Source organism: Mauremys reevesii, linkage group 17 (genome assembly GCF_016161935.1).
Source record: "Mauremys reevesii isolate NIE-2019 linkage group 17, ASM1616193v1, whole genome shotgun sequence".
Lineage (NCBI taxonomy): Eukaryota > Metazoa > Chordata > Testudines > Geoemydidae > Mauremys > Mauremys reevesii.
In genome coordinates, this window is record NC_052639.1 from 1,994,361 (window position 1) to 2,018,238 (window position 23,878).

General features: G+C 52.8%; 1 protein-coding gene across 3 annotated transcripts in view; it reads left to right on the top strand.

Moving 5' to 3' along the window:
* The first annotated feature begins 1,068 nt into the window (after nt 1-1,068).
* Nucleotides 1,069-23,878, top strand: part of LOC120385031 (alpha-2-macroglobulin-like protein 1) — a 144,799-nt gene continuing 121,989 nt past the window's right edge. For 2 of the 3 annotated variants that reach the window (XM_039504105.1, XM_039504103.1), the window contains exons 1-10: nt 1,070-1,408; nt 1,912-2,101; nt 2,613-2,775; nt 3,249-3,301; nt 4,322-4,342; nt 5,165-5,318; nt 7,073-7,157; nt 7,431-7,560; nt 15,965-16,079; nt 17,157-17,266. In XM_039504105.1, coding sequence (XP_039360039.1) covers nt 1,344-1,408; nt 1,912-2,101; nt 2,613-2,775; nt 3,249-3,301; nt 4,322-4,342; nt 5,165-5,318; nt 7,073-7,157; nt 7,431-7,560; nt 15,965-16,079; nt 17,157-17,266 — 1,086 coding nt within the window. In that variant the 5' untranslated portion in view covers nt 1,070-1,343. Of the gene's footprint in view, nt 1,409-1,911; nt 2,102-2,612; nt 2,776-3,248; nt 3,302-4,321; nt 4,343-5,164; nt 5,319-7,072; nt 7,158-7,430; nt 7,561-15,964; nt 16,080-17,156; nt 17,267-23,878 lie in introns of all 3 variants that reach the window. The other variant, XM_039504104.1, reaches the window with a different exon arrangement.

Genomic DNA, 23,878 nt, shown 5'->3' on the forward strand with positions numbered 1-23,878 from the left:
AACAGAGAACAGTTTGAAGGAGTAGAAACAGACAGTACATCCAGACTACCCGCCTTATCGGCGAGTAGCGATCAATTTTTCAGGGATCGATATATCGCGTCTCATCTAGATGCGATATATCGATCCCCGAACGTGCTCCCGTCGACTCCGGAACTCCACTGGAGCGAGCGGCGGTAGCGGAGTTGACATGGGGAGCCGCAGACGTTGATCCCGCGCCGTGAGGACCCGAGGTAAATCGATCTAAGATACTTCAACTTCAGCTACGCTATTCACGTAGCTGAAGTTACGTATCTTAAATCGATACCCGCCCCCAGTGTAGACCAGCCCAGAGTGGATTGGAGTTGGAGCAGAGAGCAGTTTGGAGGGAAGCAGAGGAAAATTTGGAGAAGTACTGTAGTGGGCTAAGAAGACCAAGACCTTAGGTAAAGGGACACCTGGCTTGTGCAGAGGGAGGGCAAGAAGCCCCCACAAGCTGAAGGGCAGGAGAGGGAAGTAGCCCAGGAGAAGGAACCACTAGTTCAAGTGGTTTACCGCTATCCCTAGGACCCCTGGGCTGGGACCTGGAGTAGAGGGTGGGCCTGGGTCCCTCCCTCTCCAATCCCCTCCTCTAGGACACTAGTGGGGCAGTTAATATCCCAGTTCAGGGGCAAGAAACGGTGTCCTGAACCCTCCCCCACCCAAGAAGAGAAAGCGCGAGACCCATCATAGTAGTGCTAGCAATTTTCCACATTACAAAAAAAATTCAACCCAAGGCAGAGCCTGAGCATGGAAATTTCATCCCCAGCCGTCCCAGTTTGGGAAGGTTAGAAGAGATCGTGAATGGGGTTTTCATGAGACATGTTCAGCAACCCCAACGTTCTTCTCATTTGCATTGCAGTAGTGGGGACGCTGCCAGAACCCACTTTAATGAAGTCATTTCTCAGCAAGCTCCTCCCCCCTGCTCCTGCCAGGGCTTTCCCAGCATCCCGGCTACTGCACCACCACCAACGCCCAGAGGGGTCCCACCCCCTGCCGTGTGACCAATGCAAGGGGCCCCCTGGCTCGTCTGACCCTTTGCCAGGCAGCATCCTCTGACTCAAGCTGCAAGAACCTGTCAGAGCCTCGAATCCAGCAGCTGGGGGTGGTGGGTAAATATTGTCCTGGCTGCGTCCCCAGACCCAGACAGAGACCTGACATCCCTTGTTTACCCCGGATCAAAGTGAAGCTCCAGCTCCAGAGTCTGTATCAGGGCAGAGCAGGCTGGTCTCCAGCACAGAGCGTGGGGGAGAGGGAGGAAGAAGGACCCAGAGGGGGGTGACGTGTGTGTGTCCCCTTGTGCCTGCCCGTCTGCCTGCACCCCAGGAATGGGGGCCCCAGTAACCTGCCTGCTGCTCCTCCTGCACCTCACAGCTGGGACGTCTGCAGAGCCGTAAGCCATGTCCGTGTCTGTCTGTCTGTCTGCGTGATGGGCAGTGCGGGGGGGTTGGAAGCAGCCGAGGGCACCGATGAGGGAGCTGCTCGATCCAAAACTGACGGGACAGGTCCGTTCTCCCCTGGGAGCTCAGTCCCTGAGGCTGGGTCTCTCCTGGGCTCCCCTGGTCCTGCCCCTCCCAGCAGCGGGGGTGGTTGGCTCTGGTTAAGGCAGTGGCTTGGGGTGTGGAGAACTGGGGTCAGTGCCCAGCTCTGCCACAGACACCCTGTGCACCCCCGGCCAGACACCGACCCTCTGAGCCTCAGCTCCCCTGTACCATGGGGTGATGATCCTCTGCGGCCGCCTGCTCCCGTCAGCCTGTCACCTCCTCGGGCCGCGGCCTGTCTCGACCCAGCCCTGTCCCAGCAGAGGGGACACTCAGAAATCGGGAGTCACCCCCGGTCCTGGGGAAGGCTCTGGGCTGTCCCCTCCCCCACTGCCCGGTGCTTTCCCCTCCCCAGGCACTATGTGGTGGTGAGCCCAGCCGAGCTCTACCACCCGCACATGGGGACGGTGTCAGTTCATCTCAGCGACCTCAACGAGACCGTCCGGGTGGGCATCCGGCTGGAGAGGGGGGATGGGCCCAGCGCTATCACCCTGCTGGAGAGAGAGGTCCGGGAGCCCCGTCTGCACGAGAACGTGCGCTTCCAGGTGAGCCCCCGCCCGCAGCCATGGGCACGGCCCCGGGCACTGGCCATGGGCACAGAGCCCGTCAGCCCCAGGTCTGCAGCCCCAGCCCAGCCTCAGGCGCCGGGCACAGCAGGGCCCTGGGCACTGGCCCTGGGCATGGAGCCCGTCAGCCCCGGGTCTGCAACCCCAGCCCAGGCTCAGGCCCTGGGCACAGCAGGGCTCAGGGCACTGGCCATGGGCACGGAGCTGGTCACTCAATGGGCAGCTGTAGCCACAGAACTTGAGCCCATCCCTCAGCAGCGACAGGCAGGGGGGAGCGGGGATGGGGTGGGGGGCACAGAGCGCCCTGGCTTCCAACTCCACCAAGCACCCCAGGTTCATGCTTCCCAGGCTGGGGACGGGGCTTCCTGTGTTTGGGGGGGTGGGAACAGGGACACACAAACACCACTTGTCCCACCCACGCGATAACGGGTCTTCGCCACGACCGGCCCGTTACCGGCCGCTGTGGCCTTGCTGGGGTCCCCGTGTGCAGGTTCCAGCCCCGTCCGGGGGGCAGCAGGAAGTGGCAGAGCTGCACGTCTCGATCCGGGGAGATGCCCTGCAGTTCTCTGAGCGGAAGAAGGTGCTGCTGCGGGCGCTGCAGCCCGGGACCTTTGTGCAGACGGACAAGGCCGTCTACAAGCCGGGACAGACAGGTGAGAGGGCAGGAGCTGCTGGAGGGAGTTTCCTGGGGCCCCAGGCCCTTGGGACGGACTCCCGGGCTCCGGGGCTGGGCTGGGGGCCTAGAGGGGGATTTGGGACTCTCAATTCTAGGCCCCTGTCTGCACCCGGCCCCAGGGGAGAAGAAGCCCAAAGCCTGAGGCCTGTTTGGGGGCCTGTCTGGAACCAAGTGGGGGTCTCAGCCCGTCCTTGGCGATGGCACAGACACTGCAGGGGGCACCGATCAGCCTCCCCGGGCAGCCTCCTGCCACGCAGGGCAGGGCCGGGGCTCATTGGCAGAGGGCAGCGGGGGGAAGCTGGCGCTGCGCTGCCCGGGCTGGGCCCATTCTGCAGGTTCACAGAGGCCGTCAGTGCCCAGGGCGTCCGGCTGGCACCTTCCCCAGCTGGGAATTCACTCAGACAAACCGAGCCGGGGCTGATTCCCGCCTCTGCCTCTGCTCCTTTGCAGTGAAGTTTCGAATCGTCAGTTTGGACAAAGACTTCGTTCCCAGTACCCGGAAGGTGAGAGCTGGGGTGGGGGGGGGGGCAGGGTAACAGGGCCCTGGAGCACTGGACACGTTAGGTTTGTCTACACCAGGCAGCCTGTTCATCCGGTTTGAAATCAGACAGTCCTCTTCATGGGTGGTTTGCCCCCATCCTTTGCATGCTTGTGTCTGGTATTGGATGGGGGATGCCATTTGGTAGAGTGCACTGCTCCGCCCGTGCTGGCATGAACTCACACACACCGAGTGTGCGAGGTCACACCAGCGGGGACAGGCCCACGCCATTCCTGGAAGTACCGGGATCTCCGGTATCTGGGAATGCCTCAGCCGCCAGCCTGCCCTACACTGCTGCAGGGGCGAGTCTCCCAGGGCAGGTAACAGCCTTGCAGTAGCAGGGCTTGTGCTGGCCTGCTGAAAACAGCCGTGTGGAGCAGCCCCCTGGGCTTCAGAGCCCAGTGCCTTGGGCAGTGGCCTCTGTTGGCTGCAGTCTCTTCACTGCACAGAGAGGGTTGATTGCACATTGCATGGAGCCGGAGTGAGGGCGCTGGGCACCCACTGGCTTTAGTGCAGTCTGTGATTGGCTGTGGGTGCCCCCCCCCCGATGACAGTCATTAGCACCTTTCAGCCTAACCGTGCTGCGCGCTGAGTGAGGTGGCAGAATCGGGCCCAGTGTGGAAATACAGATTGACAGCTCCCCTCCCAGCCACCTCGCCCGGGCACTGGCTGCAGCGCAGACCCCCGGCCCTTAGACTGCCCCTTGGCAGAGACCCCAGCATCTCGCCCTGCTCCTCCACACACAGACCAGCCACCCACTGCCCTGTACCCGCCACCGCGGGGTGGGGCACGGGAGGTGCGAGGGCTCCAGCCTCATGGGCTCCCCTTCCTGTCCCTGCTTCCTCGGTCACCCCCGCTGCTGTCCCCATGATCCCCCATGGCCCCAGAGACACCCCGGGCCTGGGGAGGTCACAGGCAGCCCGGGGGCAGTGGGGGGTGTTTCCTGTACCTCTAACCAGCCATCTCCTGTCTGTTTGCTTTGCAGCTGCCCCTGGTGACCGTGCAGGTCAGTCTGTGCCTCTCCAGCCTCCTCCTCTTCCTGTCTGGCTCATCCGAGGGCACCCGGGGGTGTTCAGTGGGGGGGATCCCAGAGGAGTCTGGGCTGTGACCACAGTGTCCAGCAATCCAGCCCTAGAGCCTCTGCCCTGCTGTGGGGGTGCAAAGGGTCCCAGAGCACAGGGCCCCCATGGGGGACAGGGAGGGGACATTGTGCCATTGGGGTACGTCCTCCCCACCCCGAGTTTGCAGCGTCTGGGGGTGTCTGTCCGGGAGGCAGGTGGGTTTGGGCCTGGCTGGGATCCCTGCCTGAGTCGCTCACCCCGAATGTTCCCAGCCCCCGAACTCTGGGTCAGGCAGTGACTTGATCAGTCAGTGGGGAACTCAGCAGGGAGCTCCCTTGGGAGCCTGATGGGGGAAGGGCAGAGGAGGAGGGAGGGTCTCTGGGACCTGCAGGGGCAGAGGGGAGGGGTGGGGGTTTGGGGAGGCTGCGTGGGGGGAGGGGACCAGGGAACGTACCCCCAGAGGCCTAGCACTGGGATGGAAACGGTCCCTACGGCGAGTTCCCTGGGCTTTGTCCAGGCTGGAGATGGGGTGTCCCTCGGGAGCCTGTTCCCCCCAGGGGCGGTGCCCTCGGGTCAGGGCTGAGGGGAGCTGGCAGGGGCCCCCTTACCCAGCGGCTGCCCGGCGGTGCCTGCTCCAGGCTAAGGAGAAGGATTTGAGCCCCCGGGCGTCGATCCAGCCCCCGTCGGCAGCACGAGGCCCTCGGGGGCTGCCGGGGACGAGCCGTGTGTGGGGGCAGCGGCTGAGCATGGCCGTGTCCGTGTGCCAGGATCCCAGCGGGAACCGCATCGCCCAGTGGCGAGATGTGACTCCGCAGCAGGGCATCGTGGATCTGTCCCTCCCGCTGTCTGCAGAGCCGGCCCTGGGGACGTACGCCATCGAGGCGCAGGGGACGAAGCACTCGTTCAGCGTGGAGGAATACGGTGCGCAGCGGGGCCCAGGGCAGCAACCGAGGTCACGGCTCCGGCATGTGTCCCCCACCTCCATCTCTGATCCTCCTGGAGCACAAGGGGCTCTTCACACATACACACCCTTTCCAGAGCTGGAGCAGGAGGGAAATGTCAACGGCCCCTTCTCCATCCTCCCCCCACCCCAAAACCTCCTCTGTCTCCTTCAGGGAAGGGGGAGAGAACAGCTCTGATGTCTCCCTTGAAAAGCTGCCACCTGCCCTGACCCCCCCCCAACTGCCTCCCTCCCCCCACTTCCCCACATACCCTACCCCTGAGCCCCCCCACCTGCTCCCACCTTTCCCCTGCTGGCCAACCCCCCATTTTGCAAGCAGGAGGGAAAGAGCAGGCACCCCACAATTTCCCGCCCTAGCTGGTGGCCCATCCCAGCGCTGCACATTCACCCGGCCCCAACACACGCTCCCCTCCTGGGGCTTTTGGGCCTCGGAGCCGCCCAGCCAGCTCCTGTCAGTGCCCCAGGGCGGCCCAGACCCTGAGGGACAAACTGCACTGGAATAGCCCACCCCGCTCCTCTGGGCTGAGCCCAGGTGAATTTGGCCCTGTCTGGCCAGGCTGCCTGGCGGGGGCCTGCTGGGGACGAGGTCCCAGCCGAACACCAGCTCCCGGTGGGGAACAGGCAGGACCTCATCAGCCAGGAGAAATGCCCACGTCCACTGGGCCCCATGTGGTGTCCCATTTTCCCTTTGGGGAATAGGGTCAGCCTGGCTCTAGCCCATGTCGTCCCTGGCGCTGCCCCGCCCTTGAGCATTGGGGCCAGAGGCTGTTTTTCAGCTTTACTGTCAGTGGGGTTGAAAAGGCTCCTGCTGCCGGGGGTTGCCAACTACCCACTCGCACAAAACTGAACATCCTTGCCCCGCCCCCTACCCCCCCCTCCCCCAAGGCCCCACCCCTGCTCCCTCCGTCCCGCCTCCCTCTGTCATTCGCTCTCCCCACCCTCACTCACTAGCTCATTTTCACTGAGCTGGCTCAGGGGGTTGAGGTGCAGGAGGGGTGCGAGCTCTGGGGTGGGGCCAGGGATGAGGGGTTTGGGGTGCAGGAGGGGGTGTGAACTCCGGGGTGGGGCCAGGGATGAGGGGTTTGGGGTGCAGGAGGGTGCTCTGGGCAGGGATCGAGGGGTTCGGAGGGCTGGAGGGGGATCAGGGATGGCGTGGGGGTTGGGGTGCAGAGGGTGGCTCAGGGGTGCAGGCTCCGGGTGTTGCTTATGTCAAGCAGCTCCTGGAAGCAGCAGCATGTCACCCCTCCAGCTCGCAGCCACAGTTCCCAGCCAATGGGAGCTCTGAGGGGCAGCGCTTGGGTCGGGGGTAGTGTGCGGAGTCCCCTGGCTGCCCCTCTGGGTAGGAGCCGGAGAAAGGACATGTTGCTGCTTCTGGGAGCAGCACGTAGCCACGGCACACAGGGAACCTGCCTTAGCCCCACTGTGCTGCCGACTGGACATTTAACAGCTCGGTCTGTGGTGCCAACCGGAGCCGCCAGGGTCCCTTTTCGACCGGGCGTCCCAGTTGAAAACCCGACACCTGGCTACCCTACTGCTGCAGCCTGCAGCCTCTGCCCAGCCCTGCTCCATTTCCGGGCCCTTCCCCTTCCCAGCCCGGTCGGCAGGTTGGTGGGGGGCTGCACGATCCGGGGAGAAGCTCCAAGGCCGAGGATCGCGATGAAACCTCCGAGCCGGGGCTGCGGGTCGGTTTCACCCCGTCCCTCTCTGCCCCCAGTGCTGCCCAAGTTCGAAGTGACCCTGGAGCTGCCCCCCGTGGTGACGGTGCTGGATGAGACGCTCCTGCTGCGGGTGTGCGGCCGGTGAGTGTGACAGCAGCCCTGCCGGGCCGATAAAGGGGGGGCTGGTACCGCCCTGGGCCTGACTCCCCTCCCCTGCACCCCCCAGGCCAGGATCTGACCTGCCTCTTCCCTGCCTGCGCCCCCCTCTGCCCCATGCTCATGGCCAGGCAGGGCTCCCTGGGGCTCTCACTCCACCCACACGACCAGCCCCACCCCAGCAGGGACCCCCCCCATGGGCAGGGGTGTTGGCCCCCTCCCCTCCCACTTACCCTCTCCCTCCCCTCTGCTAACCAGATACACCTACGGGAAGCCCGTCCTGGGGAGGGTCCAGGCTAGCCTGTGTCGGGAGGAACAACCAGTAAATCCCTGGTACAGTCTTCATGCCAAGCGAACCGGGGCTCTGTGCACGGAGCTTACTGGCCAGGTGAGTGTGACTGGGGAGGGGGCAGGTACATGACATGCTGCTGGAGGACGCTCCTCTCCATGGTTTTCTTACACTGGCCAGAGGGGGGCTGTGATCTGCCATGATGATGTTGGTGACATTGGGGTGACATTGGTGTAAAGCTGGTGTAAGTGCAGACGAATCAGGCCCTGGATCCTTCACGGTCCCGCATCTGGCAGGCTGGGTGTGGGGACATAAGAACGGCCAGACTGGGTCAGACCAAAGGTCCATCTAGCCCAGTATCCTGTCTATCGACAGTGGCCAGTACCAGGTGCCCCAGAGGGAATGAACAGAACAGGGAATCATCAAGTGATCCATCCCCTGTCTCCCATTCCCAGCTTCTGGCAAACAGAGGCTAGGAAGACTGTCCCTGCCCATCCTGGCTAATAGCCATTGATGGACCGATCCTCCATGAACTTATCTAGTTCTTTTTTGAACCCTGTTAGAGTCTTGGCCTTCACAACATCCTCTGGCAAAGAGTTCCACAGGTTGACTGTGTGTTGTGTGAAGAAATACTTCCTTTTGTTTGTTTTAAACCTGCTACCTATTAATTGCATTTGGTGACCCCTAGTTCTTGTGTTATGAGAAGGAGGAAATAACACGTCCTTATTTACTTTCTCCACACCAGTCATGAGTTTATAGACCTCTGTCATATCCCCCCTTAGGTTTCTCATTTCCAAGATGAAAAGTCCCAGTCTTAATAATGTCTCCTCATATGGCAGCCGTTCCATACCCCTAATCATTGTTGTTTCCCTTTTCTGAACCTTTTCCAATTCCAATCTATCTTTTTTTAGATGGTGCGACCACATCTGCATGCAGTATTCAAGATGTGGCCATACCTTGGATTTATATAGAGGCAATATGATATTTTCTGTCTTATTATCTATCCCTGTCTTAATGATTCCCAATGTTCTGTTTGCTTTTTTGACCTGCCACTGCACATTGAGTGGATGTTTTCAGAGAACTATCCACAATGACTCCAAAATCTCTCTCTTGAGTTGTAACAGCTAATTTAGACCCCATCACTTTATATGTATAGTTGGGATCTGTGTTCCCTGTAAACTGCGAGAGATGAGAATTAAGTGCCACCCAGCTAATTAGCAGAGCAGCCAGCAGCATGTATTCAGGTGTCCCTCCCCCCATTTTGCTCCATCCTGCAACAGCTCCCGGGAGCCGGGACCCTCCTGCTCACTGTGCAGAGCAGGGGGGTGGGTGCTGATGTCATGGTGTCATGGTGTCCCCTTTCCCCTGCACCCCATCTCCGCAAAACAGGGCAGAGGGGGCAGCCTGGCTCAGGAGGACTGGGATCATAGAAACATAGAATATCAGGGTTGGGAGGGACCTCAGGAGATCATCTAGTCCAACCCCCTGTTCAAAGCAGGACCAACCCCAACTATATCATCCCAGCCAGGGCTTTGTCAAGCCTGACCTTAAAAACCTCTAAGGAAGGAGATTCCACCACCTCCCTAGGGAACCCATTCCAGTGCTTCACCACCCTCCTAGTGAAAAAGTTGAGGATGAAACCATTGCTCCTTGTTCTGTCATCTGCCACCACTGAGAACAGCCAAGCTCCATCCTCTTTGGAACCCCCCTTCTGGTAGTTGAAGGCTGCTCTCAAATCCCCCCTCACTCTTCTCTTCTGCAGACTAAATAACCCCAGTTCCCTCAGCCTCTCCTCATAAGTCATGTGCCCCCAGCCTCCTAATCATTTCCGTTGGTCTCCGCTGGACTCTCTCCAATTTGTCCACATCCGTTCTGTAGTAGGGGGACCAAAACTGGACACAATACTCCAGATGTGGCCTCACCAGTGCCGAATAGAGGGAAATGATCACGTCCCTCGATCTGCTGGCAATGCTCCTACTAAAACAGCCCAATATGCTGTTGGTCTTCTTGGCAACAAGGGCACACGGCTGACTATATCCAGCTTCTCGTCCACTGGAACCCCTGGTCCTTTTCTGCAGAACTTCTGCTCAGCCAGTCAGTCCCCAGCCAGTGGCGTAGCCAGGTTCTAAGAGCAGGGGGAGCAAACATAAAAAAGGTGACCCCCTTGGCTCCTTCTCTGGCCACGCCCCCTTGGCTCTTCCTCCGGCCGCTCTGCGCCCCCGCCCTTGGCTGCCTCCTCTGGCCGTGCCGCCCCCCCCATGGCTCCTCTGGCCGTGCCGCCCCCCCCCATGGCTCCTCTGGCCACGCCGCCCCCACATGGCTCCTCCGGCTGTGCCATGCTGCCCCTGCGGCCCTCCCCATGGCTCCTCTGGCTGTGCTGCCCCCCCGTGGCTCCTCCGCTCATGCTGTGGGCTGCCATGCTGCGCCCCCCCCCATGGCTCCTCCAGCCGCGCCGACCCCCCCCCCAGGGCTCCTCCGGCCATGCCGTGCTGCTCCCGCGCCCCCCCAATGGCTCCTCCGGCCGTGCTGCCCCCCCTTGCCTGCAGGAGCCCAGTGCCAGTGTAACGACACAAACAGCTCCTGCTCCCAATTCCCTATTTTGGGTGTACTGAGCATTCTCACCCGAACTGAGCATGCCCAGTAATCTTTGCTGTTGCCACTGCCCTCTCTCTGCCAGCCTGGGATGCCAAGCTTTAGAGCAGAGCGTGGGCCCCGCCCGCTGGCGCCATGGTAACCCCTAACTAAGGTGCCGCTTTCGGGGAAATGTGCTGAGGGGAAGCGGCTGCTTCCCCTGCACCCCCCCAGCTACGCTACTGTCCCCAGCCTGTAGTGGTGCATGGGACTCTTCCTTCCTAAGTGCAGGACTCTGCACTTGTCTTTGTTGAACCTCACCAGATTTCTTTTGGCCCAATCCTCTAATTTGTCTAGGTCACTCTGGACCCTATCCCTACCCTCCAGCATATCTACCTCTCCCCTCAGCTTAGTGTCATCTGCGAACTTGCTGAGTGTGCAATCCATCCCATCATCCACATCATTAATAAAGATGTTGACCAAAACTAGCCCCAGGACCGACCGCTTGATACCGTCTGCCAACTAGACATCGAGCCATTGAGCCCGACAATCTAGCCAGCTTTCTATCCACCCTATAGTCCATTCGTCCAGCCCATACTTCTTTAACTTTCTGACAAGAATACTGTGGGAGACCGTATCAAAAGTTTTGCTAAAGTCAAGATATATCAGGTCCACCACTTTCCCCATATCCACAGAGCCAGTTATCGCATCATAGATGGCTATCAGGTTGGTTAGCTTCTGCCCTCTGAATGATGAGTGGCTGAGTGCCTTTCTTAAAGAGACAGTGAGGGCACTGTTTCTCAGATTTCCCCAGCAGCCAGCTCACAGAGTCTCTGTCTCTCTCCCCATGCCCAGGTACCCCATCTTCACAGAGCTGGGGAGGGGAGACAACAGGGCTCAGGACAGAGCAGGAGAGCTTTGTGTTTTAAAGAGACAGTGCACGGCTTTCCCCAGCAGCCAGCACACACACTGTCTCTGTGTCACAGACACACAGTCTCTGTGTCACACACAGTCTGTCACACACACACTCTGTCTCTGTCACACTCACCTCCCAACACATACTTGTATTATTGTTGCTACCTCTTGGTACTTCCTGTAATGCACATATATTCTCTGTAATTTTATTATTTGATAGTCTGTTATTTTCGTGTTTTGATTGGTCTATGCATTTCATAATTTTTATTTCTCTTACACTTAAATTTAATTATGTGAGTATTGAGTTCTAAAATGCCTAACCTGTCCTGGCTGGAGTAATTATTCCTATGGTAACTTTTTAAAATATATATTAGATCTAGGTTATTTGTTTCTACTGGTGGTGCACATAGGCACATAACTCGGCAAACATAAAATTTATTCCGCACATGGATGGAAAAAATTAAAGGGAACATTGGTTGGGATTATGTTTTCCAATGTGCATTACTTTGCATTTATCAACATTGAATTTAATCTGCCATTTTGTTGCCCAGTAACCCAGTTTTGAGAGATCCTTTTGTACTCTTTCCAGTCTGCCTGGGATTTAACTATCTTGAGTAGTTTTGTAACATCTGCAAATTTTGCCACCTCACTGTTTACCCCTTTTTCCAGATCATTTATGAATATGTTAAATAGGACTGGTCCAAGTACAGACCCCTGGGGGACACCACTATTTACCTCTCTTCATTCTGAAAACCTACCATTTATTCCTACCCCTTGTTTCCTATCTTTTAACCAGTTACCAATCCATGAGAGAACCTTCCCTCTTATTCCATGACAGCTCACTTTGATTAAGAGCCTTTGGTGAGGGACCTTATCAAAGCCTTTCTGAAAATATAAATACACTATATCCACTGGATCCCCCTTGTCCACATGCTTGTTGTCCCCCTCAAGGAATTCTAGTAGATTGGTGAGGCATGATTTCCCTTTAGAAAAACCATGTTGACTCTTCCCCAGTAAATTATGTTCATCTGTGTGTCTGACAATTTTGTTTTGTACTATAGTTTCAACCAGTTTGCCCAGTACTGAAGTCAGGCTTACCAGCCTGTAATTGCTGAGATCACCTCTGGAGCCCTTTTAAAAAATTGGTGTGACATTAGCTATCCTCCAGTTATTTGGTACAGAAGCTGATTTAAAGGACAGGTTACAAACCATAGTTAATAGTTCCGCAATTTCACATTTGAGTTCTTTCAGAACTCTTGGGTGAATGCCATCTGGTCCCGGTGACTTGTTACTGTTAAGTTTATCAATTAATTAATTCCAAAACCTCCTCTAGTGACACTTCAATATGTGACAATTCCTCAGATTTGTCACCTACAAAGGACGGCTCAGGTTTGGGAATCTCCCTCACATCCTCAGTTGTGAAGACCGATGCAAAGAATTCATTTAGTTTCTCCGCAATGGCCTTATCATCCTTGAGTGCTCCTTCAGCATTTCAATTGTCCAGTGGCCCCACTGGTTGTTTAGCCGGCTTCCTGCTTCTGATGTACTTAAACAAATTTTTGCTATTACTTTTTGAGTCTATTGCTAGCTGTTCTTCAAATTCTTTTTTGGCCTTTCTAATTATATTTTCACACTTCATTTGCCAGCGTTTATGCTGCTTTCTAGTTTCCTCCCTAGGATTTAACTTCCATTTTTTAAAGGATGCCTTTTTACCTCTCACAGCTTTTACTTTGTTGTTTAGCCACAGTGGCACTTTTTTGGTTCTCTTACTATGTTTTTTAATTTGGGGGATACATTTAAATTGAGCCTCTAATATGGTGTCTTTAAAAAGTTTCCATGCAGCTTGCAGGGTTTTCACTTATGGCGCTGTATCTTTTAATTTCTGTTTAACGAACATCCTCATTTTTGTGTAGTTCCCCTTTCTGAAATTACATGCTACCATGCTGGGCTGCTGCGGTGTTTTCCCCACCACATGGATGTTAAATTTAATTATATTGTGATCACTATTGCCAAGCGGTCCAGCTATATTCACCTCTTGGACCAGATCCTGTGCTCCACTTAGAACTAAATCAAGAATTGCCTCTCCTCTTTTGGGTTCCAGGACTAGCTGCTCCAAGAAGCAGTCATTTAAGATGTCAAAAAACTTTCTCTCTTCATCCCTTCCTGAGGTGATATGAACCCAGTCAATATGGGGATAGTTGAAATCCCCCATTATTATTGAGTTTTTTATTTTTCTAGCCTCTCTAACCTCCCTGAGCATTTCACAGTCACTATCATCATCATGGTCAGGTGGTCAGTAATATATCCTGACTGCTATAATCTTCTTATTAAAGCGTGGAATTACTATCCATAGAGATTCTGTGGTACTGTTTGGTTCATTTAAGATTTTTACTTCATTTGATTCTACTCTTTCTTTCACATATAGTGCCACTCCCTTACCACCATGACTTGTTCTGTCCTTCCGATATATTTTGTACCCTGGTATTACTGTGTCCCATTAATTATCCTCATTTCACCAAGTTTCTGTGATGCCTATTATATCAATATCCTCATTTAATACAAGGTGCTCTAGTTTACCCATCTTATTATTTAGATTTCTAGCATTTGTATATAAGCACTTTAAAAACTTGTCACTTTTTAGCTGTCTGCCATTACATGATGTAATTGAATGGAACTTTTTTTTTCATTTGACTGTTTCTCATCAGATCCTACCTGTATTTTATCATCTTCCATCCTCTCCTCCTTACTAGGACATAGAAAATCTCCATTAATAGATCCTCCCCTAAGCGATGTCGCTGTCTGAACCACGTGCTCCTCCGCACTTGTCGACTTTCCCCCAGGCCTTAGTTTAAAAACTGCTCTATGACCTTTTTAATTTTAAGTGCCAGCAATCTGGTTCCATTGTGGTTTAGGTGGAGCCCATCCTTCCTGTATAGGTTCCCACTTTCCCAAAAGTTTCCCCAGTTCCTAATAAACCTAAACCCCTCCTCCCTACACCATCGTCTCATCCACGCATTGAGACCCTGCAGTTCTGCCTGTCTAACTGGCCCTGCGTGTGGAACTGGAAGCATAATGTCACCATGGAGGTCCTGGACTTCAATCTGTTACCTAGCCTAAATTTGGCCTCCAGGACCTCTCTCCTATCCTTCCCTATGTCATTGGTATCTACATATACCACGAGCACCAGCTCCTCCCCAGAACTACACAGAAGTCTATCTAGATGTCTCGAGAGATCTGCAACCTTCACACCAGGCAGGCAAGTCACCATACTGTTCTCCCAGTCATCGCAAACCAAGCTATCTATGTTTCTAATGATCGAATCCTCCATAACTATTACCTGTCTCTTCCTAATAACTGGAGTTCCCTCCCCTAGAGAGGTATCCTCAGAGCGAGAGGATACCACGACATCATCTGGAAGGAGGGTCCCAACTATGGGATCATTTCCCTCTGCTCCAGTTGGATGTTCTTCTTCCCTGAGACTTTCATCCTCCTCAACAGCACAGAGGCAGGGGTGGGACTGTTCTACTGTGTCCCGGAAAGCCTCATCTGTGTACCTCTATGTCTCCCTCAGCTCCTCCAGTTCAGCCACTCTGGTCTCCAAAGCCCATACACAGTATCTGAGGGCCAGGAGCTCCTTGCATCGAATGCACACATAGGCCACCTGCCGTAGGGCAGGTAATCATACATGCTGCCTTGGATGCGATAACCTGGGTAGCCCCGACTATGTTGCTGGACTTTTCCCTGCATTCCCTTTTTATTCCTGAAGCTCGGTCCTTTGTTGTTGTTTTGGTTTTATCAGGGGGCGGTTTGGGCTTTAAATTTAAAGAATGTTAAGAGTATCTATCCCCCCAGCTCACACTCCCTGCTCTAAACTCCCTGGCAAAACTCCCATTAGCCGCTCCTGTTCACTAGCTCCTCTGGTTGCTTAGAAGCAGGCTTTTTAAAGCCCTGGTCTTCCTGAGTAGCCCCGCCCCCTGGTTAAGGGTTGATGGGGGCTAAAGGGCTTAGGGATCGCAGCCTCCTTAAGCAGCTCTCAGCCTTGCCTAGCAGGCCGCTAGGCTCAGCACAAACAAACAGACCGTACGGTATATTTCAGTCAAACAGCAAGCACACCACAAACACACACTACAGACAACTGGCAGCTGTGCAGCAGGGCTTAGAGACTTCTACGCCCCCCCCTTCCCTACAATATCTCAGTGCCTCACTTACCCTCCTAGCCCCCGGGAGGCGGGGCAGGCTCCTGTCCCCATTGTACAGATGGGGAACTGAGGCACGGAAATGCTCAGGGTCTGTCTGCGCAGCAAAAACCCTGCGGCAGTGTCTCCCAGCCCAGCTCTGCTGCCTGGGGCTTGCGCCGCGGGGCTAAAGGAACAGTGTAGACGCTCGGCTGGAGCCTCCCCGGGTCTAGCGCCTGGACCCAACCATTGACCTGCTGGTTCTAGCCCCGCAGCACAAGCGGGATCAGCAGGGCTGGGCTCAGACTCGCGGCCGCAGGGGGTTTCTGCTGGAGCTGTACTCAGAGGGACTTGCAGGCAGCCTGTGGCAGAGCAGGGACTCTCCAGACCTAGGCTAGTGCCCCAGGTTACGGGGCCGCCCATCCTCATCAGCAGCTCTCGTTAGGCGGGGGCAGATCTCCCCGAATGCTCTCAGTCCCTGGGGGAGTCGAGGGGGGCGATTGGAACCAGCCAGCGTTACCACGACGATGGGGGACCAGCACCAGGGGATCTGTGATGAGCACAAGTGGCCAGAGCCTGTTTAACGTCTGTGATGGGCACAAGTGGCCACCCACAGCAGCTCCAGCTGCACAGCGCCCCCTAGCGCCGCGCTGGGGTACCGGTGTCAGGGCTGACCCCAAGGTGAGAGTGCCCCCTGCTGCTGACTTCAGCACCCAGGTTCTCTTTGAGAGTCTCCCGTCCCAGCACTAACCAGGCCAAGCCCGATGAGAGACCCGCTGAGCTGACACCTGCGAGGCCTGGTGCAGAGCTGCTATTAACGAGCTCTGATTCTCTCCCTCCAGACTGACAGCAATGGCTGCTTTTCCAGAGAGGTGGGGACGGCTCCCTTCAACCTGACCCGCTCTGGCTACAAGCTGAGCCTCCAGGCCAAGGCCTCTCTAGTGGAGGAGGGGACAGGTAAGGTTGACAATCCTCCAGGATTGGCCTGGAGTCTCCAGGAATTAAAGATTAAACTTTAATTAAAGATTATGTCATGCGAAGAAACCTCCAGGAATACTTCCAACCAAAATTGGCAAGCCTGGGGACAGGTGAGACTGAAATCAAGCACACATGCACGCCCCCAGGCAGCCCCCAGCACTAAACCCCCGGGGCAGAGGGGTCTCACTTGCACATGTGATAGTTATTCGTAGCCCAGCTGCTTTAGAGACGGGCCCAGAGGTAGCGTTGGGGGGTTGGATCTGGGGTTCTGGTTCAGCCCATCACTGGGATCGATCCCTCATGAGGAGTTCAGACCTGGGCACGTTCATGCAAAGACTAAACACCCTCCCGCGAGTGGCCTCTGGCTGTGGACTGAGCTGGCAGAGCGGAGTGACGGCCCAGCCTGTGTCGCTGGGCCCTGAGTCACGGCCTCAGTGATGTTAGCGCTTAGCGTTCAAAACTGCAAGTGCTAATCGCTTAGCAACGAACCCAGATAACTCCACATTTAACCCAGAAGAATCCTGATTTCCAGAGCAGCCAACACCTGTTTGGCTGAAAACTGTAACTGTGGGGTGGCTACAACGTTACCCTCGGGTGCTGACATCAGCGATGGCAAAGTGGCTGTAGGAGAGCGGGTCCAGAACAGCAACGGGTCACTGGGCACTTCTGAAAATGGCCCTTTCTGGGGGCAGGCCCTGTGCCGAGAGGCCTGTGTGCGGGGTCAGCTCTGGGGCCACTCAGTAAGGAGCTCTCTGCTGGGGAAAGGGCCGCAGAGCCACGAGACCCTGCTGGCAAATGTCATGTGGCTGGTTTGGGATTAAGCCCCATGGAAGGTGGATCTAAATTTTCTAGTTTCCAGATTGTCCAGGAAAATCTTTCTCCGCCCCCAGCCGAACCTCCCAGATTCTCCCCCAATCACACCCTCCAGTCCATAGCGAGAGGGGGTAGAAATTGCTGGGCAGATTGTTATGGAGAGAAATCTGGGACGTAGCCTGAACTCTGGTGTCGCTCTCAGCACCAGCACCTTCCTCCTATCGTCCCTCCCTCTCCTGCTAGGGGTGGAGCTCAATGCAACCAAGAGCTGTGACATCGTGTCTGAAATCGCTACGGTGACCTTTGAGGACGCTGATGAGACTTACAAGGCTGGAATCCCCTACACTGGCAAGGTAATGGGATTACCGGTGTGGCAGAGTGGGATATGTCTGCACCACACTGTAACCTCCATTGATGTTGACTGCTTGCCAGATGTGCTGAACTTCTGGTGCCCATGTGCCCCATGCACTGGAGATCGGATGCATTAGCTGTGCTCTCCATGTCCTCGAGCCCCCCTTCCCGAGGGCACAATGGGGGTTGAGCAGCCAGCCAACCCTCAGTTCCTTCTCACGGCCTCTGGCTGAGAGCCAGAGCCAGCAGCAGCGTCCAGTCTCCTGCTCCGCTGAAGTTTTTCTCTTTATATTTTGTAAATAGTAATATTTGATAGTTAACAATTTTTACAGGAGATAATGGTTTAGTTAGTTAGGTCCCTCTCCTCGGAGCAAAGAGTGTCGGCCATACTTACAGGGTGAGGGAGTCTAGCCTGGGAAGCAGGGACTCTGTAAAACACTTGGGGATTGTGATGGATAATCAGCTGAAGACAAGCTCCCAGTGTGAGGCTGTGGCCAAAAGCGCTAATGCAATCCTGGGATGTATAAACGGGGGACTCTCGAGTAGGAGTAGACAGGTTATGTTACCCTGGCAGCCACCTCTTCCGCCTCTAAGGCTGCCCCGGTTAGCGACCTCGAGTGTGATGGACGCCATCCTGCCAAGGAGCATGGGAGTAGATCTCCTCCTCAGGTGCCTGCTATGTCTCCTCTTTCTGTGTCACTTAAGAAGGGCAGCTCGAGGCTGATCCCTGGTCCCTCTGGCACCCAGAGAGCAGGAGTCCTGAGTCCTTGACTCCTCTGATGACTGATCCCTTGACACTGCAGGGAGGATTTTGTGTCTAATGGGATCCCGCAAGCATCAGTCCTGGGTCCAGTACTACTCAGTATTGTCATTTAATAACTTGGATAATGGAATGGAGAATGTGCTTATAAAATTTGCTGATGACACCAAGCTGGGAGGGGTTGCTAGCACTTTGGAGGACAGAATTCAAATTCTTAACAACTTTGACATATTAGAGAATGGGTCTGAAATCAATAAGACGTAATTAATTAAATATAAGTGCAAAGTACAACACTTAGGGAGTCAAAATCAAATGAACAATTACAAAATGTGGAATACCTGGCTAGATGATAATACTGCTGGAAAGGATGTGTGGGTTACAGTCAATCACAGATTGAACACAAGTCAACAGTGTGATGCAGTTACAAAAAAGGCTAATTTCATTCTGAAGTGTATTAATAGGAGTGCTGAATGTATAGCACAGGAGGTAATTGTCCCATTCCAGTCAGCACTGGTGAGACCTCAGCTGCAATTCTGGGTCCAGTTCTGGGTGCCACACTTTAAGAAAGATGTGGATAAATTGGAGACAGTCCAGAGGAGAGCAACCAAAATGATCAAAGGCAAATGACCTGCCATATGAGGAAAGGTCAAAAAACTGGGCATATGTAGTCTGAAGAAAAGAAGTCTGAAGGGGGACCTAAGGACAGTCTTCAAATATGTTAAGGGCTGTTATAAAGAGGATGGAGATCAATTGTTTCCATCTCCACTGAAGGTCAGACAAGGAGTAATGGGCTTAATCTGCTGCAAGGGAGATTTAGATTAAATACACCTCTACCTCGATATAACGCTGTCCTCGGGAGCCAAAAAACCTTACCGCGTTATATCAAACTTGCTTTGATCCGCCGGAGTGTGAAGCCCCCCCCCCCCCCCGAGCGCTGCTTTACCGCGTTATATCTGAATTCGTGTTATATCGGGTTGCGTTATATTGGGGTAGAGGCGTATGAGCAAAAATTCCTAACTATAAGTGTATTTAAGCTCTGGAACACACTTCCAAGCGTGGTTGTGGAAACCCCATCACTGGAGGTGTTTAAGAACAGGTTGGGTAAACACCTGTCAGGGATGGTCTCGTCTAGGTTTACTTGGTCCTGCCTCAGTGCAGGGGGCTGGACTAAATGACCTCTCAATGTTCCTTCCAGCCCTACATTTCTGTGATTCTGTGATGTTCCTCAGGCACTCTTAAGATCAGCTCATCCATTAGAAGAGTTTTCAGCCTCCACTTCTTCTTGTGGGGGTAGTGAAGGGGGCTCAATATTCTGTTCCGCTAGGGTACCTTTTTATGGCCCCTATGTATTAGAGAAACCCTTTAGGAATAAGAGTAGATATAGGCATGATAGCACTAGACCCTCTGCTTGTATCCACCTACATGGCTTCATTCCCTTTACTAGTATAGCCAAGGTTCCTGGCCTTACTGGCCCCCATGGTCTCATGACATTCTAAACACATAGCCAGATCCACTTGAGGGTGAGGTATTCTTTGAAGGATCAACTGGTTGTGCCATAGACTTCTCAAGCTTCTGACATACAGCCCCAGATGATGCAGGAAGTTATGCCCCAACAGCTACTTGCTGGGGCAATTCGGGAACATCCTTATCGTCAGATGAAGTCATAGCACCACCTCCTACATCTCTATTGGCAAACGATAAAATGTACCAAGAGCTTCTGCAGTGCATGGTGGAGGCATTGGGGATCCCAGTGCAGAGTGTCCAGGAAAAGGGACAAATTGCTGGACATTTTACACACTCCTTTGCCTGAGAGACTTGCACTTCCTATAAAAGGGCATTTTTGTACCAGTCCATTTATTGTGCAGACTCCACCATCTTTACTACTACTGTCAAAGAAGACATAAAAGCAACATCAAGTCCTTCCTGTAGGATTTGAATATTTCTGTTCTCAGCCTCCTCCTGGGTCTTTAGTGGTGACACTGCAGCACAGGCAATGACTAAACCACAATCTTCTAAGACCACCCCTTAAGATAAGAAACTGAAAAAACTGGATCTCATGGGAAGGAAGAGCTACTCATCTGTGAGTTACAAGTTTGTGTGGCAAATTTTGATAATTTCCTTTCCTGTTCTGATCATTTGAACTGGAACAAGGCCATTGAGGTCCTGGAGAAACATCCTTCTGTTGCCAAGGACAAATTTCAGGGTCAGTTAATAGTTAAGGCCTCATTCAGCACCAATAGATGCGGTGGACCCCACTTCAAGATCTATGGTGACAGCAGTCACCAAGCATCGCCCATCATGGCTACAGTGCTCTGGGCTGCCAAGGGACGCTGGAAATACATTGGACGTTCTTCCCTTTGAGGGGAGTGAACTTGAAAGTGCAAAACTGGCTGAAGTGTTTGTGACGCTTCCCAAGGTTCCCCGGGCTTGTGAGGCACCTCGCTACCACCTGCTCTTAGCGTGAGAAGGCCTAGACCGAGCCTGCTGGGACTCAGTTCCCTGACCAGCAACACAGGCTTTCTTCACAGGTTAGCAATGGGCACGCTCCAGCCCCCAGTCCTCTGAGCATCCCCTATAGTGTCCGGCCCCTTCTCCACTGGGCACTCACAGAATTACTAGGCCCACTGCTCCCAGAAGACCAGTGCACCACAGTTTACTAGTTATACCTTAGATCCAAGCTCCAATTAACACACAGAACTTAGATTTATTACAGAGCAAGCAAGTGGGTGTTTATTTAACAAAGCACAGAGATCCCTATGCCAGTAAACCAAAGTATTGGAAACAAGGGGTTAAATATACAGTAAAATCATAAACACATTCTAGAGCCTGACCTCAGTTAACAAGATGCCCCTTTGTCTAATAAGGCTCTGCTGACCCCAAGTCCTCTTCTCACGGCATTTTTCAATCAGGATGGCTGAGACCCTACTTTCATGCGGTGAAGCCCCTGGCAGCTTGCCTCCCTGGTCAAGGATAACTGGGGGTTCATCTGCAGCCCAGATATGGTTCCAAATGTTCATTGTGTTTACTCCTCAACAGGATATCCCCTGCTGCTTTTCTTTTTCCCCCCGCAGCTCTCACAATCTGTTGATTAGCATTTTGCTCAGACTGTAAATGGTACCCCGCTGTGAACCACTCAAAACTCAGTTTACACATGAGTGGCCAGAGAGAGAGAAGCATCTCTTCCCCCCCTGCCTGACAGGAGTATGTGGATCACCTTTTGGTGACCTGCATTAACTCACAAACCTAGAGAACATATTTTAATATATATACATAACTCCTCATATGTTTTCCATACACACCTCTCACAATTGTTAGGATGACCAGTGTGACACGGGCTTTCATTAAAGACCTTACATGACACTCTTTGGCAAACTAGTACATAGTGTGACATTAGCCAAGGTACAATCTAGACCAATGAACAGCTCTGTTCCCTCAGTTCTCCAACCTAGGGTACACATAGAAAAACATAAACTCTTGAGCAATAGTCAACATGGTTTCTGTAAAGGGAAATCGTGTCTTACTAATCTATTAGAGTTCTTTGAAGGGGTCAACAAACATGTGGACAAGGGGGATCCGGTGGACATAGTGTACTTAGATTTCCAGAAAGCCTTTGACAAGGTCCCTCACCAAAGGCTCTTACGTAAATTAAGCTGTCATGGGATAAAAGGGAAGGTCCTTTCATGGATTGAGAACTGGTTAAAGGACAGGGAACAAAGGGTAGGAATTAATGGTAAATTCTCAGACTGGAGAGGGGTAACTAGTGGTGTTCCCCAAGGGTCAGTCCTCGGACCAATCCTATTCAATTTATTCATAAATGATCTGGAGAAAGGGGTAAACAGTGAGGTGGCAAAGTTTGCAGATGATACTAAACTACTCAAGATAGTTAAGACCAAAGCAGATTGTGAAGAACTTCAAAAAGATCTCACAAAACTAAGTGATTGGGCAACAAAATGGCAAATGAAATGTAATGTGGATAAATGTAAAGTAATGCACATTGGAAAAAATAACCCCAACTATACATACAACATGATGGGGGCTAATTTAGCTACAATGAGTCAGGAAAAAGATCTTGGCGTCATCATGGATAGTTCTCTGAAAATGTCCACGCAGTGTGCAGAGGCGGTCAAAAAAGCAAACAGGATGTTAGGAATCATTAAAAAGGGGATAGAGAATAGGACTGAGAATATATTATTGCCCTTATATAAATCCATGGTACGCCCACATCTCGAATACTGTGTACAGATGTGGTCTTCTCACCTCAAAAAAGATATTCTAGCACTAGAAAAGGTTCAGAAAAGGGCAACTAAAATGATTAAGGGTTTAGAGAGGGTCCCATACGAGGAAAGATTAAAGAGGCTAGGACTCTTCAGTTTGGAAAAGAGAAGACTAAGGGGGGACATGATAGAGGTATATAAAATCATGAGTGATGTTGAGAAAGTGGATAAAGAAAAGTTATTTACTTATTCCCATAATACAAGAACTAGGGGTCACCAAATGAAATTAATAGGCAGCAGGTTTAAAACAAATACAAGGAAGTTCTTCTTCACGCAGCGCACAGTCAACTTGTGGAACTCCTTACCTGAGGAGGTTGTGAAGGCTAGGACTATAACAATGTTTAAAAGGGGACTGGATAAATTCATGGTGGCTAAGTCCATAAATGGCTATTAGCCAGGATGGGTAAGAATGGTGTCCCTAGTCTCTGTTCGTCAGAGGATGGAGATGGATGGCAGGAGAGAGATCACTTGATCATTGCCTGTTAGGTTCACTCCCTCTGGGGCACCTGGCATTGGCCACTGTCGGTAGACAGATACTGGGCTAGATGGACCTTTGGTCTGACCCGGTATGGCCTTTCTTATGTTCTTATGTTCTTTTACACTGCTTCGCTGTGAGAGCTACCACCCCTGGTCTGCTCACACCCAGCCTCTAGCATGTAAGTTACTCCCAGTTATATTGTATGAGTGCTATGGCCAGCCACTCTTGAATTACACTGTAGAGCAACCCCAAAAAATTCCCAGTTCCACACTTTACCTCCAAAACGTGTGGCTTGTATTGCCCAGTGCCCTCTTGGACAATACAAGCTCGTATAAAGTCCCCAATTTTATTAACAGGAAATGATATGCACAAATCCTGTTATCCCAAATGGAGTTTCCCAAAAACTTCAATCCAAACAGCCAGTTTTAAATCAAAGAGTAAAATAAATGTATTAACTACAAAAGATAGATTTGAAGTGATTACAAGTAATGAGGCCTAAACTTCAGAATTGGTTACAATAAAAGTAAAAAGCAACTAATATCTAACTTAACAAGCTAAGTATATTCAAAGCAAAGGTCTCTCTCACTACATGTTACTGGCTGAATCTCTTTCAATGTGGATCCCTTCCCAGTCCAATGCTGCTTCCTTTGTTCTTCGGGTGTTGTCAATACTGTGGGTAGAGAGAAAGGGAGACATCATTTGGGGCATCTGCTCTCCTTTCTTCTTCTTTGAGAATTATCTCCAGCTGAAGGTCAGGAGACAGAAAGTCTGTTTGGATGGGAACCTCAAGCTGTTTCTTTCTCGAGATGTAGATTTTTTGCCCACATCCTCTCTCCTGCCGAAGAGTGACCACTTAACCAAGTGACGGTCCATTTGATTTCATTGACACCTGGCTTAGGCATCAGCTATACTTTTGTCTCTGGGGAACCAGTTTGTGACTGCCCTCCAGACATGGAACATGTCTTATTAATACCATACAGTAGAATCTTATAACTTTACATACAATGTTGCCACACATTTCACCAGGACAATAATGACCAACAAAGTATGAGTTTTCCAATGATACCTCACAAGGCATACATACTTTGTACAAAATGTATCA